The 25,116-nt window shown below is 42.5% G+C and overlaps 1 protein-coding gene across 7 annotated transcripts in view; it reads left to right on the forward strand.

The window, feature by feature from the left end:
• The first annotated feature begins 249 nt into the window (after positions 1-249).
• The window catches only part of LOC128252061 (single-minded homolog 2), a 32,837-nt gene continuing 7,970 nt past the window's right edge, over positions 250-25,116 (forward strand). For 2 of the 7 annotated variants that reach the window (XM_052979452.1, XM_052979459.1), the window contains exons 1-4: positions 250-520; positions 2,039-2,500; positions 14,559-14,749; positions 21,625-21,749. In XM_052979452.1, the coding sequence (XP_052835412.1) occupies positions 2,445-2,500; positions 14,559-14,749; positions 21,625-21,749 (372 nt within the window). In that variant the 5' untranslated portion in view covers positions 250-520; positions 2,039-2,444. Of the gene's footprint in view, positions 543-739; positions 752-1,222; positions 1,245-2,014; positions 2,501-14,558; positions 14,750-21,624; positions 21,750-25,116 lie in introns of those variants that run through there. The other 5 variants (XM_052979454.1, XM_052979453.1, XM_052979458.1 and 2 more) reach the window with 5 other exon arrangements.

The raw sequence follows: 25,116 nt of genomic DNA on the forward strand, positions 1-25,116 counted from the left end.
CGCAGCGCTTCCAAGGCTGCCTTGGTTGGTTACTCCCTTCCAGTCACACGTATGGCGCCGCAGGAACGGTGGGAGATGGAACGCCAATCACTCCATCTCGCTCGCACGCGGATTCGTCGCTTGGCGATCGCTCGTTGCCAGGACGACTGGAAGTGGCCAAAACTTACACGCCCGCGTTCCATTGCCAGCGCGTTCCGCCAGGACTGGTTTTTCCAATCGTTTCGCGGCGCCAGCTCAGTTCTTGTTGGAATCTCAAAGCGTTTACGTGGCCGCAGCGCTGCAGAGTCGGGTTTGAAAGAGAAAGAGAGAGCCCCCGCCCCCCTGTGACGCGTGCGAGACAGAGAGAGCGCGTTGCAGTCTCCTCCGCCCGAGTGTTTCGTTTCAAATGCCTGCGTTCCGTCTGTCCCAGTCCGTTTTTTTTGGCACTGTTGTTCATTCGCTCATTCACTCGTTTCTGGCGCTCGCGTGCAGTCGCTGCTCCCTCCTAACGGTTGTTCGCCGTCGCCAGATCCCGCTAAAGGTGCGTGCGTGTGTGTGTGTGCGTGAGTGCCCCCAAAAAAGTGAAACACCAACAATAGCGGCGAAAGCGAAACGCAGCACGCGATACCCTGTAACTGGAGGTTCTAGTTAGGAATTTTTAGGAGCAGCAGAGCAGAGTCACGTGTGCAAGTGCAGACTGCCGGCGGTCATTCACTTTTCCCTACCAAACACCCACGCTCCATCACATGTGTGTGTGGTTGTGTGTGTGTGCGTGCCAGACAAATGTCACTTTGACAACTCGCCTCTGCCTGCTCCTCTGTCGGCGCCTCTGCCAACGGCGGCGTCGATCGTGTCGCAAATGATTTGCGTGCCGTTCTTGCGTTAGCGCTTTTGGTTCCGTGCCGATTTTGATTTCCTCTGTTGCATGCGTCGTCATCGCATTCGCCATCGCAAACATCGCCCATTGATAAACCAGAGCCCACAAGCCACAACACCAACAACAGCAACAGCAAAAGTGCAAGTGAAAAAGCAAAAGTGTTGCCACGAAAGAACCAAAACAATAACCTGCTAAATTGCAGCTGCCCGAATCAAAACAAAAAACATAAACAGCAATTAAGTTTGAAAAAGCAATTGAGAAATGACTGAGGGTATTTCCCAATCACTAGAATGCTGGAAAAAAAGTTTCAGTTTTCCAATTATATCGAATTTTTTATTAGTGAACTCTTTTCGATTTTCGTAAAGAAGCTAACAAACTATAAAACTTGGTTCGAACCTTTTTTAAAAATTTTTAATAATTCTGAGAGTCAGTAATAAGTATTGAATATTAATTTTAAAACTAAGTGCTGACTATTATATTTTTAAGTAAATATTTAGTCTACTTAATGGAAGAATAATTATAAATATTACAAATTGTAATAAACAGTTCGTTATTATATTGATTTGAAAAATTCAGTTGCTTGGTCTTTTTTTATTTTGGTAAAAGTAATGCATTCAATTTGGCTAAACTATTTTTCCAATCATATTCTCTCTCCTACGAATTTTTAAAATTCTGTATGCTTTAACCTAATCTAATAACTTTATACAAAAATAATTCGAGTAGTAACAATTTCCTTATTTGCAAATAGGTAATAATAATTGTCCGTTGTTTTATTTCAAAATTCTCATTTACGTTCAAGCCATAAATGCTTAAGTAAATAATTTTGTAATTGATTCAATATATAAATTTAAATACTTATCAATTTTAATATAAATAACTGTACCTACATACAAAAAAACTGGTTATTGTATTTGCAGTTATTTCAATTGCAGAATAGAACAAATATCCAAAAATTGGTATTCGGATACAAGACCGTTTTCAAATTAATCTTATCAGCATGTAACATTTTTAGATTTGCGGAACAAAAAGTTATATCGGTCAGAGGCCGATCAAAATCAAAATGTATGGTTTTCTAAAAATCGTACAGCCCACAATCAAATAATAAAATAATAGCGTTGCAATCACAATTCCCAACCTTTCTCAATTGCTGAATCACAGTTTCGCATAAAATCACTCATATAGCTCCAGCCAACTGAAACTACAGTGCAATAAAAAAAAAGGAGCGCGAGAAATGAAAAAAGCAAACAAAATGTAAGCGTGATGATAATTAAAAATAAATACAAAGAAGAAAAATACGAAATTTACGCGTGGCTACAACTCCGAAACCGAAAACCCGCAGCAGGATCTCTACGGATCTGATCGCACTCAGCTTCTGGCTGTCTGTGTGCGAGTCCGTGTGTGAGAGTGTACGCAGAGCAAGCCAAATCAATAAATAAAAACCAATTACAAAAAAAAAGTCCAACACGAAGAGAATCAACCTGCAGTACGATAGACAAGCAGAAGGCAGAAGACAACGAAAAATTGATACGAAAAATAATAAGAGTAAAAATCATCCACAACGGCGACCATAACGAACTCCGCCCTAGCAATGAGCCAGCTGGGCACCGTCTACGCCACCAAGCGAAGGCGACGCAACGGCAAGAGGTGAGTCTCAGTTCCCAGTCCCCAGTCCCCAGTCCCCAGTCCTTAGCTCTCATTTCCCAGCACAGTTCAAGTCCCAGATCAAGTCCAATCCCGAGATACAGATACCGATACCGGTACCAATTCAGATATAAATGCGCAGCGGGATGCGGAATGTTTGGGGAGCGGGTTGGGAGCTCTGTTATTACTGAAAGATTTCAATCAATGCGCGTGAGTGGCTGCGATTGGCTGCGATTGGCTGCACTTGCCACTTAGCCACTTGCCAACTTGCCACCTTGTGGCGCCACCCGCTGACGTACCGTCCGTGGGCTCCATCAATCTCCGGAGCTACTGGTCTTAAATCCAACCATTCGGTTATAAATGATTCGCTGGCCATTTGTTGACAAATCGCTATCGTCATTGACATTTGACTTGGCCCTTGGAAGGGGGCGAATCCCCGGAGCCATCCGAAGTCTCAAATTGATTTGCATTATGCATGTCGGGGCAGGTTACCGTGAAATTACAGTAGCCAAACAGTTGATGGAGATGATGATGATGGTGATGGTGATGGTCATGATGACGGCAGCGGCGGCCCCTCCGGCTGTTCGCTGGCGGAGATCGGAATCTGCCTGTCCCAAGGTGCACATAATTTCTGATAATTTTGTGTACTTAGCTGCTGCATCAGCACAAAGAATAATGTTTTGAATATAAATATATGAGAACTCACGCATTATCATGAGCAGCGTCGGTAAATATGCAGAAAGCGAGCTTGTGTGCACTGCACCTTCGGCCACGCCCACCCGTCGGGTGCGGACCACCGATCGCTAATGTTGCGACCCCCATAATCAAGACTCACTGATCAGCTTCACCGCCTCAGCCTTGAACGTGGTAAAGAACAGGGAGCTCAAGACTGAAACGATTATCGTTGGAATGGCAAAAAATCAGGATCTATTTAGTACAACAACATAGCTAATTTACAGATCGGCTATCAAGTCGAATTACCTAATGTGAACTCTTTGTCCGATTAGCTTTATTACCTTAAACAAGCACAAAGTCATTAATAAATACTATAGCTTAGAATCAAATGTCTCTTTTAAAACAAAGTTTGAGTAATAACGACTAACCAATAACAAAACAATCCGTTTTAATATAAACTTTATAACATTTTTAAAGACTTAAATTTTTAAATATGTAATTATTATATATTATATATTCAGTAAAAGTATTTACAAATAAAAATACAAAAAAAAAACGCATGTTAATAAAAAAAGAAAATTAAGCAAGATCTATAACACCAGTCTTTTATAATTTTTGTAAACTTTGAAACAAAGCTTACTTTTGCTTTTTTATTAACAAAAGAGTGCCTTCTGCTTTAAATTGAGTGTTTTTATGGCTTTCTATCCTGTAAATCTCCGAAGAAACTTTAAATATATATGAATTTAACAAGTGTCTGGGCTTTAAAAAGCTAAGAAAAACTTGTTATTTGCTTTTATTACATATATTAAACTCTAGTAAGCTCAGTGTTCGTCATGGCTTTTTGACGTTTCTTATTTATAAAGTTCCCTTTGAATGATTTTATTTCCCCTTACGCGCGAAATTCGCTTTTAATTCAAGTTCCTAGCTATGCCGTAAAACTTCCACTTAATACGTTTTACCATCGACAGGTAGTCGCGTAATTCGCTGTTCCTTCTGGCTTGATAAGGAATAAAAAAAAAAAACAAAAACAATTACGCTTTACTGCAGTTGGCAAAACAGAAAAAATGCCTGGGCCTTCAAAGTGCCACCCCGTGGACCCAGGCTGTGGGCCCGGCTCGAAGCTGACACCGACTCTGACTCGCTCGACTGACGCAAAATTGTCACCTTGCCTCTCCCTGCTGCAATGCACACCTGCAATTATTCGAGTGGCAGGTCGAGAGCCTCACTCTTTTTAGGGTTCTGCGCCGCACGGGACCCCTCCTCTATCATAGTTTTTGTTTTTAATGTTTTTAATGAACTGATCAAAATGTGCTGGCCTTTGCTTAAAGCTAGCTTTGCTCTGCTCTTTTTACAACAATTTAATTGAGCTCATAAGTGGCAGGGAGCAGCTGCCTTTTGATATATGATCCCCACCCCTAGCTCCTTGTGAATATTACGCATACGACGCATGGGCTGGTCGTGCATTTATTCATAACATTTGGCCAAGTTCGCGCCTTGCGTGCAAGCATTTTATTAGGAACTTATCTATTCAATTGAATTCGTGCAATATTCAGCACTAAAAAGTTTTTACGAGAGAAAAACCAGTTTGAAAAATGAACAAAATTTGGTATATAAAAATAAAAACACGAAATCATAAAAAACTTTACACTACAACTTCTTAAAAATATTTTGAGTCAACGATGTATCTTTAATTCTGCTGTGCAGCCATTCATTAAAATTTGAACCATAGGAAAAAATGTTCTCCTTAGGTCTAATATCATCCATACATTATTATTATTTTTAGATTCTTTCCTTAACATTTATTGCCGCTAAATTTCGTTCGACCCTAATATTTGTTCTGGTATTTTTATCTCAAAAATCTCGGAATTCGCGGAATTTAACTTTCCTTCCGTTTTTCCTTTGCCTCTAAATGCAATCACTTCAGTGCACGGCTTAATTGGAAGCCATTGCATCCGTTTCTGAGAGTTGTTGGCCATTACCACAAGTAGTTAAAGTTCTATACTGCCCGTAACCCTAAAACCATTCCCCCCACTTAACCCCCCAAAACGGTTTGCCCCTCGCTGTTGGGTTCCACTTGTTGGTTGTTATGGATATATCAGTCCTGCTTTTGGTTTATTGATTATCAGCTCGTTGTTTATGCTCTCTATGTGAGCTTGTTGTTATTGTTGCAGGTGTGTGGGGGTATCCATGTTATTGATTGCTGCAGCTGGTATCCTTTACAATGCTCCTTTGCAGTTGTTGTGCAATTGTAATTAGCCATGTTTCAGTTGCAATGGTTGGTGTTGCAGTTGCCGGAGCCTTTGAGCAAAGGTTTAAAGTTCAAGCGCTCGAGTTCTATGCAGTTTGATTGAGTTGCAAAACTTGTTGGCTTAAAGAGGGGGTAAAAGAATTTGATTTCAGAGTTTAAAGAAAATTCAAATGGAATACTTAAAGGGTGTTTAAGTTTTCTTTGTTCTAAACTTCGCTGAAAAGCGTTCAAAACGTTAAAAAACTGTCATCAAAACAAACTTGTCTCGGATACAATTATTTTAAAAGTATTTTTATATAAATGATTCCCAATTCTTCCTATTATTTTATTTGATGTAATGCTCGAATCGATTCTCATGGCCAACGTCAAAAGTTAATTACCAACCTTGAAACTGAACGTGCAACCCCACCATCCTTATTTTACCATTTCCCTCTGTAGCAAATTTAATTTGTGAAATTTTTGATGAATTACATTTCGGACTATATGAATTGTTGTATTCCCACATGCCAGGAGATCGGTCAATGGAAAACCGCAGCCCACTGCGACATATGTTTTTGCCGGTTCGGTCGGAGCACGGCTTTCAGACTCCCTCTCCGCTGGCCATATGGCCAGGACCTCTTTCACATAGCGCACATAAATTTGGAAGTCGCAGCTCAAATTAATGTTGGTCAAACGGACTGACCAGCCGGCGGGCGATGGCCGGGTGGGTGGGGGAGACGCCACATGGCCCATGGTGGTGGGTTGCTCATTAGTTGCGCCTGCGCCCTCCTCACAAAAGCCAGTTCACATGGGGTTAAAAGTATCTCGCCTTGAAAGACCGACTGGCGGGTTATTCTATTTAGTTAATTACAGTGGAATGGGGGGTGTCGGAGATCGGTAGATATATAATATGTATGTGGGTTGAATGACATATGCCGGAGGATATCCTTTGAAAATAGAGTTTAAATTCCTTGAAGTTGAGTCGGCTTTCCACACTTCTTATTAAAACATTAGAAAACGTAGCTTTTTTATGGACGATTTTCCATTGGGGACGTCGTGGATAAATGGCTTTAAATGCTTTTGCTACCGTCTTCGGTTAACCGTTTTTCCCCTACCAGTTCGCTTCAGTTGCTTGCCGGCGATTATCCGTCTGCGAGTGTGTGTATCTAAGTATCTATATCTACGGTATACGGTATACCTCTCCCTGTTCCACTCCCACTCGACGGGTGCCTGGTGCCCGTGTGTTGGTAATTAACACCATTGCGTAATGCAGCGTATCGAAGCCTAAATAGTGCTGCTCCATATGCCAAACTGGGCGGCGGTGGGGCCTGAGATTTGGCCAGGAGAAAGGGGTACGCCGATATCAGCCATTAAACGTGTGCGAGTGTCTCTTTCTGTCTATGGCTGTCTCATTTGGGCCAGCTACTTTGTTGCCTTTTTATGGGGCTGAGGGTTCCGCATCGGTCATGTCGGAAGGTGTTGAAGCGCTAACGGCCTTACAAGCGATTTAGATGGCTTTCTGTCTGGTCAGCGGATCAGGATCTCCGGCCAGGGATCGGCTTGGTGTCAGTGAACTGTCGAACTGTCCGGTTAGTCCGTAAACGGGCCACCACTAATCCATAAGCCTCTGCAAACCCGGCTGACCACCTGCATTTGGCCAACCCCGAGCCTAGCCCAGGTTAGTCAGCGAAAGCAAAACAAAAGAATTTTGAATTAACCCAAAGCGTTCCATTAAAATCCACCACCGAAGTGCGGCCGGCAGTTAAAGTTCCAGCAGCAGGAATAGGACTCTAGCACCAGGACCACAACCAGGACGCACTGTTGCCCTCTGCATTTTTTGTTTTTCTGCTTTTTCGAGTGTGCGCTGAAGTGGAGCGCCCAAGGGGCTGGCCAGGAGCTTCGGGGTGAGGGTTTCATTGGGCCAGTGTTGCAGTCGGTGAGGAGGTGGTATCTGCCCCGGGCAGGTGATACTTTTGGTTACCTTTCTCCCTGTTTGATACCCTGGCCAAAGGAAATGTTTGACTCTGGCAGAGTGAGCTTACAAAAGGCCCTTTATAAAAGAAAATGGAACAGAAACATTTTTTTGTTTAAAAGTATAGCCCAAATCTGTCTGCGAGATAATCAGATTACCAAAGCAGTTATTGATTTATCTAAATCACTATTTGTTATTTTTATTTTTGGATATATTGCTGATATAATGCAGTGCAGTGTAATATTTTCTGAATTTTGTTCAAAGGAATTAATTTCCAAAAAACTTTAAATTATTGTGTTTTAAGGTATATCTTTAAAGCATTTTTCAGTTTGTCTTATATTTTTTTAAATTGATGAAGCTTTTTTTTAGCTTAAATTATTGTATAGTGAACTTAAATAGTTCAAATTCTCCATTTAAGATAAAAATGCTAAGCTAAGTGACCATAAATTTGATCATGCGATTACTGTTAATGTAGAAAACGAAAAAGGGAGTTACAATAATTAGATAAAAGTGAGGCATTGATGTACACATTACATTTAAAAAAATTAAAAATAATAGGAAAGACTGTAACCATTTTGAGAAGCCGACCGTTGATACTTTTAATTTAGATGTAGGACAATTATTAAATGAATAAAATTCTTATATTCAATTGGCTGCGGGTGAATAATCGAAATCAGATACAAAATTTAATAATTATACGGGTCCGCCGAATGATAAATGATTAAGGCCAAAATGCCAAATGCGCATCATTAGCGCACAGTAGCCCATTCTTGGCCCAATCCTGCGCCCCACTAAATCCAAAGGCCGCGCCCACCGTAGAAGGGAGGGTGGAACCCGCCCCCTTGTGCCTTCTTATTCTTCTTCTTCTCCTTCTTCCGTTCCTAATTCGCCCACTACCACTCCCACTCCCTTCCACCCTCCCACATCCCTTACCGCCTTCCTTTTTGGCGTTCGCAGCTGTCAAAAGGTTTTCAAAGTTGCCTTTGCCCGGCGCTTTGATGTCGCCCCCGAATGGTTGTGTATGTGTGTGTGTGTGCTGGATATCTGTGTGTATTAGCTGCCTATGTGCATGTGTGTGTGTGTGTGTCAGTAGTAGATACATTTTTTTCCCAAAGCCCACATGGCCTGGCTTTGGGGCTCCTTTTAGTGAGAGACCAAAAGAGATTCCGCTGCGCGAATCGCAAAAATGTTTAATCGATAAAATAAATGAGTTGCCTTTGCCACAGTTTAGTTGTTGTTGTTGTTGTTGTTGTTACTGTTGTTCTCGTAGTTTCAGTTCCCCTGGTTGGCACAGTTGACGTTATTCTTTTGCGGAACTTTTGCCGCCCCATACAACATCTACAATAAGTATACGAACCAAGGAAGGCGAACTTGACAAGGGTAATCATAAAACTAAAAACGGACGCACACTCACACTGGCCGTTATAACCGTAGTTTTATGTACTCAGTGCAAGAATGTATCTGGTGGATACAAATTGCTTTTACCCCGGAAGATCATAAACTAAAAAAAAGCAGCGCAAAACTTTTGCGATGGGAAAACTGTCGCTGGCCATAGATTCAAACGCGACTGTCGGCCTCTCCAAAGCTATCGATAACATTTATCACTTCATTAAGCGAACGAAACGAACATTCCTCCGCCTCTGTTTGTACAATTAATATGCAAATGAGTCGCAAAGGGGCACGGAAGATGTACTGCTTGTGGCATCTTAATGTGGCATCACCGCATTCGAAATATGCAAATAATGCGTTTAACAACTTAATTCAGTTCACAATCCATTCAAGAAGTGTTTCGCCCCTCTGACGATTAGCGCGGGCCGTGAACCTGAGCCTGGGACCGATTCTGCCGAGATTCTCATTCGAAACCCTCGTCAGATACACTCAGATTCATAAATGTTCCTTGTTCTAAATTTAGCTTTGATAAAAACAAAGATAAGAGATAAGATTGAAGTGGTTTTTTCTTCAATACTTGATTCCAGTTCTTAAATGATAATCATATAATTTTATCATATTTAATCATTATCATATATCATTTTATATATATATGATAATATACAAATTCTGATTATACACTTGCCAATGTTTAAATGCTTGTATAACGTTTCTAAGGCAACACACAATTTAAAATTAAATATATTATTTGGACAAGTTTATTTGGTTGCTAGCAAAGAATTGATTAGGTATTTGATAATAATTAAAATATAACGTTCTTTATGTTTTGTACGAGACTTAGAAACTATCCAGCTAAATTAACAACGTTTCGTAGTAAATACACATGTGGTGTCAAGGGTGTTACAGTTTTTTTCTGTGTATACTACACCTTTGATTCCAGCTCCTCCAGCTCCGATCCACTTCTTTCTCCTCTTCCCGCCGCCTTGTTATCTTGACAGAGTTGCGCGATCGTTTTGTAGTCGCTTTTGGTTTCAGATACTGCCCGGCGATTCACTTTTCTCGCTTTCGGGTTGACAAAATTAATGAGTTGGCCAGGCTGCGAAGCTCCGCTCGCTCTCTTTCTTCCTGTTTGCGCTCCTCGTTAATTTTAACAGCTTTGGGATGCTGAGCCTTAAAATTTATGCGTGAATTTGGCGCAGATCCATTAAGTGGTCCATAGATTAGGAGGTTCCCTTTGTGAGCGGATTCGGCTGGCGGATCGGGCTAAGTGACTGGACCAATGTTGCAGCACGGTAGCATAGTAGCATGTTCCGCCGTTGACAGCTTCCCTAAATGGCGCTTAAATTCGAGCCCCGCTTGAACTGGGCCCGCTTTGTTTTGACATTTTTATATGCAGAAATGTAAATTCAATTAATTGTGACATTTTCGAGGAATACCATGCTGACAGCCCGATATGTTTTTGCATTTATTAAGGCCGGAAAGTGGAGGTGGTGGTAGAGGTTCGGTATCAACAAGTGGGTGGCTGTTTAAGAGTATGCAAAATCAAATAAGTTGCAGTTAGAGTGAGCTGTGATGACCCACAATCAGCTGGTGTTGTTTAGAGTTTTAGGTTTTGGACACGCTACTTAGCGTTTTGCGGGTGTGGAAAGGGTTGCGGCACTTTAAGGGGCAAGGGGGCACTTCTATCAGGTGCAATGGCGGCACGCAGCTCTCGACCAACACGCATAGGCCAAAGTCAAAAGAGCCAACTGATGAATGAATGAGTGTCTGGTCGGGTCTGCGTGAGTGTGTGTGTGTGTGTATGTGTGTGTGTTCGCTTCTAACGGTTTGCTGCGATTTTGGCGCCAAATCGAGCGTGTTATGATCAACAACAGCGGTAGCAAGAGCCACCTGAACACGCTGCGTATGCGTAATGATTTGCATGCAAGCCCGGCGAAGAAGCGAACCGAAGGCGTAGACAGCTGAGCTGGATGCCATGAACTCACGTGCCCCCCAAAGGATTGCGTGTCATTTGTTTATAAACACATCACAAAGGCACGGGGAAGCGGCTTGAAGCGGGTGGTGCCGGCTTAGCACTGGCGTATGCAAATACAAGCACGGGTCGAGGGGTCGCAGTGGGGATTAAGCAACAATCGACACTTGCAAATGGGAATTTATTTGAAAGGAAAGTTTTCGGTGTTTTGCCGACATTGCAAATTGAAACAGTTTTTCTCCCCATTTACCCAAAGAACTATTTTGTTCATGTCAATGCATTTGTTTGTACCTTTGCAGACCCTGCATTAGTACCTTGGGCTGGTGTTTTGTTAGTTATTAACAAACACCTGGGCGACGGAATTACTTAAATATATTTCTGATTAGCGTAAGCCGTAAAATAGATCAATCAATTATAAATATACTATCGATTTTCCGATATTAATTCAGGTTATAATAGGGAAATTATTATTAAATAATTTACTTATCAGTGGGCCCAAAAATCAATAATAGTTTCAGTGGCATTTTGAGAACATACTCAGCTGTCAAATTTTAGATAACTTAGTTGTAGTGCCAGTTAGGTCCTTACACTCTAAATTAACTTAAAAGCATTAAAATCGTGTTTATCATTGTACTTTAAAAAAGTTAAATAATTATTTCTAGAAATCTGTCTAAGTTTACGTCCTTTCTCTGATTTTGTTTTACGGTGACAAAATTGTAGTGAGCTTAAGCAATTGAAACAAAAAAGGTAAATCTAACGATCAAAAATATAAATTTTTATGATTTAAAAAGCCTGCCATAATTGAGAGAGATCGGCTCTTTTGAGAAAACTAGTTTTAGACAAACATTCAATGCTAATATCTTTGTCAATTTTTTTCGGATCGACTGGAAATTTAAGGGACCTATTATTTAAAAAGTAAAGTTTCCACAATATGCAACCCCTTTTGCTTGGAACAACAGCGGGCGTGGTGCGTCGGGATTTAGGTATTGTATCTTATATGTTAGATCTCAGGACTTTGCTTTGGCGTGTGGTGGTCGGTGGGCGAGACGACAGCCTTGGACCTTGCAATTTGTGTCAACCCAATTGAGACACACACACACACACCGCCCCGGTCCGCAATCCCTGAGCTCCTCCCACCGATCCAGCAAACGAAACCCCAATCCCAAAAGTCGTCCGCATTGTAATTTCTTTAAAAGCAATTCATTTCATAATGGCAAAAGGAAAGAAGAAATGTGAAGAAGAATGCCAAATGGGTGGGATGGGTGGAAAAGCGGGGAAGCAACGAAAATGGCGAAAAATAATACATGGGGAAAATGTATAGAAAGGACGACGGCGGCGACGGCGACGACGACGACGCTGAAGGAGAATAAAAATGGCTTTTTGGGGCTGAAAGTTTGCAAGGAACGCGCAGCCCACACTCGCACACTCTGCAGACATCCTTTGTTGGCTAGGATTCCTCTCTAAACTCTCTCTGTGTTTCTCTTGCTTGACGTTTTTATGGCCCCAGACAAAAGGTTGAGCCACCTTTCACCTTTCTTCCGCCACCACCGAAAGTTCTTTACTTTTTGGAAAGTTGTTTATGGAATTAATTTTATTCCCAGTACTTGCCGCCGCCGCCCGCCTGTCCTGCCGCTGGTCCCTTGCCCTTGCCATTTGGCTTCTTTTTCTTTGCCTCGCTATAGATAATAAGAAAATTATACATTTTATGCCGCAAACTGGAAGCGAGAGGGGCACAACGGCAAAAAATAATACACCGCATTGCCCCCAATTTGGCAGGGGCCTCAATTTGGCTTGGCTCAAAATTATTTCTATGTCGATTCCCTTTGCTAATTCGCAGCCTTGACTGGCGTCCTCCAGTGCATTCCGATGCGTCTAACGGTTTCGTTCATCAATATAATCATGCCCCGAGATCCAGCTATAAGTTCGCTCGTTTATCCTTTTTTGCCCAGACACTGATCATTTTCAAATTTCTTCGTAATTGGCTATTTCATTAAATGCGTTCTTTCGATTCGTTTGATGAGAATGAGAGCTTCTCGGGCTAAGTGTCCCATATTTAGCGTCGATTTGTTTAGACAGCCACTGGAATCCTTTGGGTTTTGGAGGAATTCATATCTGCGATCCGCTTATCCTCGACTGCAGGGGCGACAAGTTGACATTCCTCCTGCAGGACAACACCTTGGTGGCACGATAATGGAACTGGGATTGGGATTGCTCCGATAGCAACTGGGTGGATTATCCGGCCAGCGACAATTTGAGGCAACATGTCGTCCAGTTTTGTGACATCAAACGGACATGCCACTGACAATTACCCAGGAACCTGCAGCAGCAAAAAAAAAAAATGCACAGGACGAGGTCCGCCAGCCAATTAACTTAACGCGACAATATCCTGCAACAGTCCGCGTCCTTTTCACCCGTCTCGTGTGTGTGTGTGCGGCCGAGCAAAAAGTTTTCCAAATAAAACAGCTAGCACAAAAACTCAAACGGTAAACAAAACATCTAAAAAATTTCAAACAGTAACAAAAACGCCACGCAAGCGGTGAGGGGAAAGGGTTGGATCGGCCATGGAGGGGTCGTCTCATAAATTACAACAATAATTATATTTAATTACGGCAATTAACTTTGTAATAATGTCAATGAAAATGATGAGACAAAATATGATTAAAAAAAGAACACAGCACACACAAAGCGACGCAAGACGGAGCACCGAGAATGCAGTTTATAAAGACAATCCGGCAGAACTGTTCCGCTTATCCGCTTACGGCCACAGATAATGATGAATTAGCGGCAAAGCTTTTGAGTCCGAGTCCAACCATGAGCTTGAGCTAATCCAGATTGCCACCACTCATTCCCGGTTCCCCATTGCTCTTGACCCCTCATAAACGGATTTTGCATTTATGAGTTCTGCGGCTCCTATCCCTCACAAACCATAACATTTGGCTTTACAATGGTATTTGGCTCGGCTCCGGGTCGGTTTCGCCTGGGTCCTCGAACATTTTATGACATTTAATTGGAGTGGTTTCAGATTGCGGTCCGACTTCTGATTTGTGCCTGTATCTGTGCATAATCCCGTTTATGATTTGATTCATGGAAACTGTTAGAGGTGAAGCCGGGTAATGGGCCGATTAACTTTCTGAATCGAGACAGGGAGACAAAACGAGAAAATATAATGAATCAAACATGTAGTATGATTTGATTACTAACAAAGCTGGCTTATGTATTAATTTGTTTGTTGGGGAAATTTTTTTTTATTATACAGAACTTTTGAAACAATTAGCTAAAAGAAACCTTGGTTTATTGGCAATCACTTAATCATATAAAAGTGTATTATATCATCGGTTTACCCACCTATATTTATTTAAAATTGAATGGCAATTAAGTAAATAGCTTAATTTCTCGCATTGAAAATAAGTGGAAACAAAACGTGCTGGTCATTGAAACACACTCCTATTACGCATTTGCAGAAAACAAAGCGATGGGATCGCTTGTGCAATTCACGAACTCCATTTAGATCGACTAATCAGCGGCCCAAGTGACCATAGCTAATTGAACCCACCCACCCTATATTGTGTGTCTGTTTTGTAGTTGTAATCCTTGAGAGTCGCCGTCCATCTGGGGGAGGACTGCTATTATGTAGTTTCGGGTAACAGATAAGTGCAATTAATAATTTTGACCTTTTCAAGTTCACACCACCGCCACCGCCACCGCCGCCGCCGCCGCCGTCGCCAGCTGACGCGGTCGAGGCCTCGGCCCGTTCTATTTAGGGAGCCACTTTCCATTTATGCATGAAAATTGTTTTTAATTTCCCTTTCACTCGTTTCACCCCCAGCCTGAAGCCGCCGCCCAAGGATGGCGTCACAAAGAGCAATCCATCAAAGCGGCATCGGGAGCGCCTCAACGCCGAGCTGGATCTTTTGGCCTCGCTGCTGCCCTTTGAGCAGAACATCTTGAGCAAACTGGATCGACTGAGCATTCTAAGGCTGTCCGTTAGTTATTTAAGAACCAAAAGTTATTTTCAAGGTGAGTGCTATTTCTCTAGTCCGCTAGTCCGCTAGTTGGGGGAGATGGGGCAAATCACCCTCGACATACGGCGCGTAACAATTTCGGCCTATTAAATCGATTATGCGCGGCCCGAGGAACTCCCCGTTCTGGGTTTGGTTGGTCAGACTGCGGCCCAGACCCTAAACATGACTCATAAATGATTCAAAACTAATTTCAACGCCGCACCACGAGGTCCTCTCCTCCCGAATAGCGAAGGACCGACAGACAAACACACGCACGTGCTGTTGACGGATTAAGGAACAGGAAGGAAGCAGCCAGCAGCGTGGGGCGGTCTGGAAAAAAGCGGCGAGGGGCCAACAAACACAGGGGAAAATTAAGAAAATAAAGGTTTTAATTTTGTTACATCAAAGGTGAATAGGACTGAAATTACAAAAACATTTTTTGAAAAAATAATTTAATACAAGATTGAAAAAGCCACCAAACTAACGCAAAACTATTCGGAAAATGTAAGCATTTTATGTATAATTTTAATACGCATTTACAAAGTCACATTTAAAACCAATACTATTTTTCTAAGGCCAGTTTTCTTGTCTTTATAACAAGGTTAAACATGTTTTAGTTTGAAGACTTAGACCATGAATACCATAAATATTTTCGGCAGTGCTTTTGATGTTGTCTGCAGTTTAGTCAGTCGGGAGCAGACAATGTACAACCAGGAGCTGGAGGAACCAACATATGTATCTACTTCTCTCAGGGGTGCTTTAGGCTTGACCTAGGGGTGGTTGAATAACACTGGTCGGGAGGAGAGGGGTCAACATATTTGTATAATTTAAATTAATTAAAACAAATGCAATAAACTCTCGGGCCTTGATGGCTTGATTAACGATTCGTCCGTCTGAGTTCGTTGGCATTTCGCGTTTATTTTAATGACCAACACGAAAAAATGAAAATAAAGAAAATATTTAATTGCTTCATTCGCTTTCATTGCGATAAAATTGGCAAAGTCCAGCGGGGGGAGGAGCGGAATGTGGCGGTATGACAGCTTTAATGGGGCTTAAGTGCAGAATTAAAGGGCTTCTGCAGATCCTGCCCCCTCCAATGCAGCCCACGTGTCGAAATCGAGGAATGATAGAGAAATGGTACCAGAACTTCAGTAAATATTTTGACAATTAGCGGTCAAGCGTAGTTCAGCGTTAATTGCACTGGCAAACTGTTGGCTTAGAGGACACACAAAAAAAGGAGCAACCGGCGGCCACGTGCCGCTTTGTGCATTGTGAAAAGTCAATATAAACATTAGTTTCCTTCGCCAATGGCATACCCCGAAAGGACTGGCCGGGAACCTCGCAGGACACTGCATGCACAACAACGACGACAACGACGACGGGTTAATGGACCAGAACCGTTGCGGCGTGTGCCCCGGTGAGTGGCCCCTGCACCATTCCATTTAATGTCCTTCCAGGGGTTGTCACAAAACACGGCGCGAGGTCAACGTTTGTATTTTCATTTCGGTTTCGTTTGTTTGCCCAGATAGATGTTCTCGGATATTATCGGGATCATTTAATTTACAATTAGTGTTTGTTTGCCTCCGAACCCCTGGCCTGGGAATGGGTTTGAGCTGAAATTTGGTTTTTAGTCAGGGTATCCAAATGCGACGTGTGCCGCTCATGGATTACCAGCGGAAGCACTCAAGAAGATTACAATTGATTAGATGTCAACCGGAAGGAGGGAGGATGCTTTCTCTCCACTACGAAAGAATGCCATGTATTCTCCAGACAATATATATATATATATATATTTATATATATAAGTATCTATTTGGGGGTGCGGGATCCCATCTGTAGTTGCTTGACCCTGACTTGCGCAAAAAACCTCTGCTTTACGAAACCGAAAACATTACGGAAAACGAACGAGCAAAAACCGAACTGAAAATGTTCTCTATACCGGTAAAAGCAGAGTTTCGTTTCTGCATTTGTTGTACTAGCTGGGACCACGCCCCTCAGCCCAACCGCCCCCATTCCCCTCCCCTTGATGATTTAGTAGTTCTTTCTCTCTGGTATTTTTCGTACCTTTCTGTGAGCTTTTTCCACTATCTCTGCTCTGGGTTTGGTTCCGAGGCAAACTAAATAATTAAAGCGCGCTGCTAATGGGCCATTGTCTTGGTCCGAAAGCGAGGGGGTGGTCGTGGGTTGGCGGGGGTGGGGCTGTCAGGGGGCAACTGTCCATAATTGCCACGGCCACCTTTCGGCTTCTGGCCATAATTGTTAAGACGCGCAATTTCTACATTTTTAATGCTCGCGGTGCCAAGGCTCCTGTTCTAAGTTCGATGTCTGCCTAATTGATGAGTTGCGTAATTAAGTGGCAAAGGGAGGGGTCGCAGCAATTGCTGAAACATTAGTTGTTATGACCCTTTTGATATTGATAGTTTCTGTTTTAACGATTATTATTCATTCTATTCTGTTTTCCGTACGCAGCACGCTAAGCTGTAAACACAGTTTTGCCCATCCACTCAACCCCCCCTGGCGAACTTATGCCATTAAAATAGTAGTAAAAAGCGGCCCATAAGCAAATTGAGTTCCCAAGATCCGCCAAGTGCTCTGCTATCCCATTTGAGCAGCTACTTTAAAGATTTGGTAACTTGAGATGGGAACGCATTTGCATTTGCATTGGCATTTCGCCAACCCAACCAGTTCCCACACACGATTAAAAAAGACACTGCACAAAAAAAATATGTATATAAAATATGAATTTTTGACATTTAATAAATTATAATTGTGGACTAAATTGTAACGGTATTTTTCTGAATACAATATATTTTTGTATTATCTTTATAAAGATAAAATAAAACAAATTTGTAGCCCGTTTCTACTTTTTTTTTTAAATTGTAATTTACTTTAAAGGAAACCAGAGAAAACTTGAATTCAAATTTCTTATCTTCTATAACTAAAAACAGGAACCACATTTTTTTTAGCTTGCTCCTTAAAATCTTATAATATTATTTATTATGAAACATCACTAGTCTACTTTTCTTTGAAAAGATTTGCTGGAAAATCATGTCACCATTACTTTTGACTTGGCCTTCGGCGGTCTTTTAACTGGTTCTCGGGGGTCCGTGGGAAGCGGCAGAGCTGTGGAAACCTGCTGAGCATATTATGAATGAATCTGCTGCGGAGAGGTTGCACCTAAAGCCTGAGATATGGATACCTGAGCTGGGTGGCGGCCTGCAAGTCACCCACCGATTATTGGCCGCGACAAGGTCACTTGGTCAGTCAATCCTCGCCTCGTTCTCCGCTCTCTCCTGCTTTCTCCTTCAGCGAGGTATTTATGTTATTATCAAAATTGCCCACAGGCAGTTGTTCCCAATTGGGTTAAAAAGTCTGTGTACGAGACAGGGGGATGAGGCCAAGGCTCAGTTCTTAACCTATAAACATAGTGAAGCCAGCTGCAGCGGCATTTGGCCAATTTTTCGTACATTGTAACATGACTTTCGTGCGTTGCTCCAGTTAAGGCCTTCCTAGGCCCCCGTTAACCCTCCGTTGCCGGTTCGGCTCAAAACCAGACAATGAATGGGTCGCAGGCGGACATGCAATCAGTCAGGCGATGGCTATGGCTATGGCGATGCACCTGCCTACCAGCTCCATGAAGGTGTTGTTTCTGTTGGTGCGGTTGTTTTTCCTCTAAGGCGTCGCATTGTCACGCCGGCCAATGCTCAGCTGTTTCTATATACCCACACAAGTGGGGTATATAGATTGTATGCATTGGTTTGGGGGCGGCAGAAGACAACATTGCGTGACTTACGTAGGTCGACAGCCCCTCCAGTTCCTCCTTACCTCCGGGCAAAAAGATACAATGTCTAAAGGCCTAGTTCAATTTAAAGTCAAATAAACGATTCAGCTACTTGAAAATTGTGGAATGGACTTGGACTGCCTCTCTTTATATCCGTAATTGCACATTGCGTTGGATTGAAAATTACTTCTCGCCAGGAACTTGAAACCGTGATATAAACTTCTGCAAAAAGAATAGATTTAACAAAGCAAAGTTTAAACTACTTGAATGTGCTTCTCCATAAAGTGTCTAAAACAGGGATAGGGATTTCCTAGAGATCTACAAAATATTCTTCAAGTGGAATTCTAACTTAAGAAAACACAAATGTCGCATAACTTAATTAACTTTATGCGATGGGTTGTAAAGGAAGGAAACTGAGTAAAGTAAATCAATGGATAATAAATTAAAATCTGATAAGTAAGTTACCTAGGAAATTAAAGGACACATATTGCATATTAATCATGCCTAATATACTGGTTATATAGAAAATGCAATGGATGGTCATTGGTTTCATTAATAACTTTATAAAATTTAACTGAGCCTTTATTTATAAAAAAGTTTAAATTTAAAAAACCCTTCGTTGAATTACAAATAACTTTAATAATTTAAATGAGATAATATACTTGTTCAAAGTGTCTTTTACAACTGTCTATCCCTCTCCCATTCTGACAGCTCTTTTATCGGTTCCTATTTAATATTTCTCTTACCCAACTCATTTTTCACACTACCAAAACAAGCTCGGTTATTTTATAGAGCCAACTATACCCGTTAACCTTTCCTTTGTTTGACCCACAACGGCGGTGGTGTTCATCCAAAAAGCGCTGTCACTCCTGACAGCTGCCAATGGTTGCTGGCGGTGCCGCTGCTGATGCTTCGCGTATACGGATATATTCCCGCCGCTGGGGCGCTGTCAGTTTTCCAATCAAATCCGCTGATGAGTTTGACATTTCCATGACATATTTGCTTCTGTCGGCACGGAAAATGTTTGCCAAAATGTCAGAAAATTTAAACTTTATTTATTATTCTGCGCCAAGCCGTGCCACCGGCTCGGGGCACGCCCAGTTCCTGCTCCATCGCCATCTCCAGCGCCAGCATAATTGACGCCACCTTTGGAAGGGGGCACAAACCGGGGGAAATCGGGAAAAAAGCAGGGAAAATGGCCCAGAGTTAGAGGTGCCGTCAGTGCAACGTCATTAGGGCGAGTATCTTTCGGGTCTTCTTCGTTCGCTGCGCACGCTTCCCCTGTGCCTTGTCCCAACTTGTTTTCACATTGGTTTTTCTCTCTGTCTGGCTTTTCTCTTTGGCCACTTGGGTGGGGTTTTCCATCGAAGTCGTAGTCGTCGTCGTCGTCGTCGGCGCCGCCATTTTTATGTATGTACATCATCGAGCGCTGCGGAGAGTTTGTGCCCTGCCCCACCCTGTAGCCGAGATTTTGCGCTTTTCCGGTCGTTCGCAGCCCAAGATTTTCATCCACCGCCGGCCGTTCATAGTGGATGTGGATGTGAATGGTTTTCCGTTTAACGACCATACGGGGGTGGGTCCGTAAAGATGGAAGCGCCAGGAAAAAAAAAATGGGGGAAATGGCAGCGGAAAATGCGGAGAATTTGTCGTAAATTTGGTTTATTCGCCATGTAATAATACAATGTTAGTGCAATAAAGGTACCGGTCTGATTTTGTAACCCGAATCCCCGCACAAGACCCAACCCAAATCTCTCCCCAGCAGAAATTAATTAAATGAGTTTATGCACGTACAAAAAAATTAAAATATACCACCAGAAATAATAAAAAAGCGGCGACGAGAAGTGAAATGAATGTAAACTGAGCCTAATTAAATTATGAATAATTACGGCCGCGTCCTAGGCCAAGTGGCTGTAAAGGATCACGCCAGGATTACACGCACATGATGCAATTTGTTTGGGCCACATTAGGCGAACGGAGCTTTATTTTTGGGGGCAGTAGTGGTGGGTGGGGGAGTGGCCAAAGGAAACTATTTGTTTTATCGCACTTTCGCTAAAATGAACAATCTTTCGCTGTTGGGGAGAGACCGAGCGAGTGGAAGCGAGTCACTTTTGTTAATTTGATAAAAAGGTCGAAAGGGCCGAGATTAAAGCGAGGCGACAAGGAGCTCCAGTTTGCGGTCAAGTTGGCCAGGAAAAGCGGCCGGGAGCAGGGGCAGGAATGCTAACCTGCTAATTGAAATTGAAGCCAAACTCCGAGAGTTTTCCCCGTGCTTAGGGGTTGCACTTGGGTGGCAGTTGGGGGACTTTTCCTCGAGGCTTGCCATGCGTAAATTAACTCTGCCTTTGTTTTTATTTTAGCCGCTGTTTTATTTCTCTTTAACATTTTTTATTTTCCCCATTTGCGTTGATAAAAATCATAATTTATGACATCAGCTGGCGTGGCATAATTTTTGGCCAGGACAACGACGCGCTGAGCCACCCTCTCTGGACCCCGAAAACCTTTTACTAATATTGTGAAAATATATGAAGTTCCATTTCTTTTATCGTTTATCGCACATAAATCAATTTTTGTGACAAATTTATTATAAAAACCCGCTCGGCTCCCACCGAATAAAACTCCACCGCCAAGAAATAAATAAACAAAAGTAATGGGGCGGGGGGAGGAAAATAAAATGAAATTTTCCTAGGCAAAATGGCGTCCGGGTCGGGCCTAAGGGTGGATAGTTCAAGGATTAAATTGGTGGTGGGGGCCAAGGGGGCGAAAGTTCTCATAAAATATTACAATGACACCATAAACAATTTTTAGTACTTTGCCAAAGCCGTAAATATTTATTGTACGTGTATTTTCGGAGAGTTGAGGCAGACACACATACCCATCACACTATATATCTATGATATATTGGATTTTTATGAAGTTACTATGGTTATGCCAGCCCCTGTCCTTGCGGAAGGTGGGTTTGTAAAACAATTGAGTGGCTTATTTATGGGCAGGCAATTTCCTAAACTTTATTTAGTTCTTTTGAGTGAATATCAAATATTTATGGTTAATAAAATATCGAAAAATGCCTCAGTTTGTAAAAAGAATCTCTCTCTGTCTTTCTCGGCTTGCAGTTGTTATGCATAAGGAAAAGGAGGAGAACGGAGTCCTGCCCCACATACACGCACACGACGGCTACAGGACACGAGAGCTGGGCGCCTTCGAGCACGGCCTGTTGGATGGTGATATGTTCCTCCAGGTGAGTCGTGAGTCCCGAGTCCAGCGCACAAACCCCATCAACTCCTCTCAATTGCCTCGATTTGTCTTCATCAGTGGTTGTTTGATGGCTTCATTGGCCCAGGATACGTGGCGTATTTATGTGGAGGAAGGTGGGTGAAGGGGCATAATCAATCAGCGTCTTGTTAGCCAAGAGAGTCTCCATTGATAAATACTGGGCACGCAATCGGACGGTAGTCCGATGGAAGTGGAATATTCCACTTCCTCGCTTCGATTCCATTATTTGTAATTGTCTGCAATTAATAAGTGCTCGAATTGACTAACCTTATTGTAAACTGTCTATGCACTTACCCGAAAAACTGATAACGATAAGGTAGAAATGTGATAGTGCTGCCTGCTTTAAATTGTATCTACATAATATCAGGACATCAATTTAGTTTATCAATTGTATAAATTTAATAAAATATTTTTTTTTAACTAATTATATTATTATAAATATAAAACTAAAAAATCTTTTATTTAAACATTCATCGTACATTCCAATTCGTGGGTATTTTCTTTGCCAGCAACTCAACAACTCTGAATCCAATTCGTTAAATGAATTAGCGCATTTTCAAGTCCAAATATGCATACACAATACCAATAGTCTTGGATCTACAACGATTTCTCTACAATTAATTAGCAGTTATCATGTTGAAACGAAACAGCTGCAGCCAAGTGGAGCACTCAAATAAAAACTTATGCATTTCAAGTTTATGTGCCAAAATACACCAATTAAATTGTCGCACAGCACTCGCACTACCCCCCCAATCGCCTTCTCAGTCTACGCCTTGGGGCAGTTGCATGTTTTTGCTGAATTAAAAGTGCATGTGCCTCAGTATTTGTTTGTTGCAGTGTCCGAGGCGCCAACATATGCACTTGTCACAGTCATGACAGTTTAATTTAATGCGCACATAGCTCACCGGGCATTGGAGCAGGCGGCCACCGGGCGAGCGGTGGTGCCACAGCTGACACTGCCTTCTGACCCACCAACCCTGCACCTCCACCACTTCGCCCCCCTTTCCGCCCGAGACAGACACACGCAATTGTGCAACATGCACTTGCAGCGGCAACAACAATCTCCTTTTTGCACATGCCGCTTTTTTCGGCTGCAATCCACACACACGATTCAATGTCAAAGTCCAAACTTGCCACCCGCCCATGTGCGGTATGCACCACTGACACACACACACACACACACACACACACGTAAACATAAACTTACCTTGTGTGTGGCACAAGTGGGGCGATGCACATTGCAGTTTCGTGTTTGGCTGCATTACGTATACGCAGGGTGGCCCGCGGTCGAGTGGCGAATTTGAATGCGAGCCAAAAAACGATGGGCTGCACCACCCTCTTCCTGACTGCAGCTAATTGTCGAGCTCAAAACTGCACAATTGTGCATTTCCGTGCATATTTTTACTCTGTCTGTCTCACAGAGGTCCTGGCAGCGCGAAAAGTCCTGTGGCAAGGTGGCCGCCGTGAGGTGTGCATATTTAGTTTTAATACCTCGGGTATTTGTTACCTGTTGCCCGTGAAGTTTTACTTTTTGCTGCAGCTGTTGCTGTGGCTGTTCCCGTTTATTATGGGTCACATATTATCATTAGAAAATGGCATTTTGTCACGCAGCTTTGTTGAGGGCTAGCACACACACACACACACACACACACACTGGCGCAACATTTAATTGTCTTCCGTTTTCACTGAAAGTAAAACACTTTCAACACTTTGCTCGCCAACATGATATGAACTCAACTTTCCATGCAACAGTTTTTGGTGGCAGATCCGCGCCAGATATTAGCTGACGAGCCACTTGGAGTTGGAGAGGGTCTGCCGCTGGGGGTGGGCTTTATTAAGCAATTATCTAGACGAGCATGGGCAAATTGGCCAAACTAGAGAGGCTCCTCCCAACTCGACCCCCTCGAGTCTTTCCTGCATCTGCCTAGGAAATGGTAAAATAATCGCCGCCAACTTATCAAATCTCACAACTGAAATGCAAGATTTACCCACACACACACACCAAACACACACTGGGTTAAGCACAGCCTCTCCATCTCCGGATCCCCCACTATAAAGACGGGCGGGTATTATTAAAATCGCATTAGAAGACGCCGCAGACGGGCTTGTCTAAATTGTAGCTGTGGGAGCGACAGAGAGGCCCCGATTGGCCATCAGGTGGGAAAGGGATGGGGCAGAGAAACAATTAGACTGTGGGGAGAAATCTTTTTTGGCCGTATAAAAAGGTAAAATGCCGCAAGAAATGAAAAGAGTTCAGCAAAAGACTGTAGAAATGAAGAAAGAAAATAAAAAGCTAGTGAACAGGACTTACAGGGGTAAAACGAATGTTTATATACTCTTTTAATAGTATGAATATAATAAACAACAATATAGAAACTAGACTGATAATTCGTAGATAATAATATTATACTATGTGTTTTTATGTTGCTTAAAGTTGCCTTGAAGACGGTTGCCGGAGCGCAACCAAAATATATTTGTTTTAGCTTTAACCAACAAACTCTTGACCTAGAGCCGACAGAAAATATAATTTAAATAACTGTTAACTGCTGAAACGATTTATATTTATAAAACAATGAAAAACACCAATAACAGAGTTTAAAACATAACAAGTGTGATCATTAAAAATATATAGGCACGCTTTATGATCGTATTCATACAACAACTTTCAATAATGATTCTAGCACACTTAAATGCCAATTTCGCAAGTGGTTTTTGAATAATAAAACTCCTCAAAATAAACTTTCACATTGCATTTAAGATGCTCCACCCTCAATTGCCATTCACCACATCTAAATAGAGTATACATAAGCTTAATTCAATCTCGGCTTTAAAGTCTTCTTCGTTTACTGGCTACCGTTGGGGAGATCTTTATGACGATTATTGATGTCCGACCAGTCCGCTTGGCCTGATGACAATCCATGCGGCAGAGCCATGCCACCATATCCTTGCGGGCTGTTGATGCGTTTTAAATGATGACGCCACTTAGCATTTATGTCGGCTAATGCCAACTCTCGCAAGGAGTTGGTTACCCGCTGTTTCGCCCGATCTCTGGCCAGATCAGCTCCACTCTGGTCAATCCTGCGCCCGCTGCTCTGTAATTAGCAGCAATCGCGCACATTTTTCTCTGGCTAAAAATGGGGGGACTTCCTTTCGATACCTCGATGCTTCGGTGCCGCTCGATGCGGTGGCTGCAAATTGATATTTAAATACGCCCGTATTAATTACGCTCAGTATTTGTGTGTTGTGTGTTCTGCGTTCTGCGGTGTTGTTTTCGGTTCGGTTATATTAATTACGGCCGCACCGCCACGGAGGCACTAATGGAGCATTGGCAA

Source organism: Drosophila gunungcola, chromosome 3R, assembly GCF_025200985.1.
Source record: "Drosophila gunungcola strain Sukarami chromosome 3R, Dgunungcola_SK_2, whole genome shotgun sequence".
NCBI lineage: Eukaryota > Metazoa > Arthropoda > Insecta > Diptera > Drosophilidae > Drosophila > Drosophila gunungcola.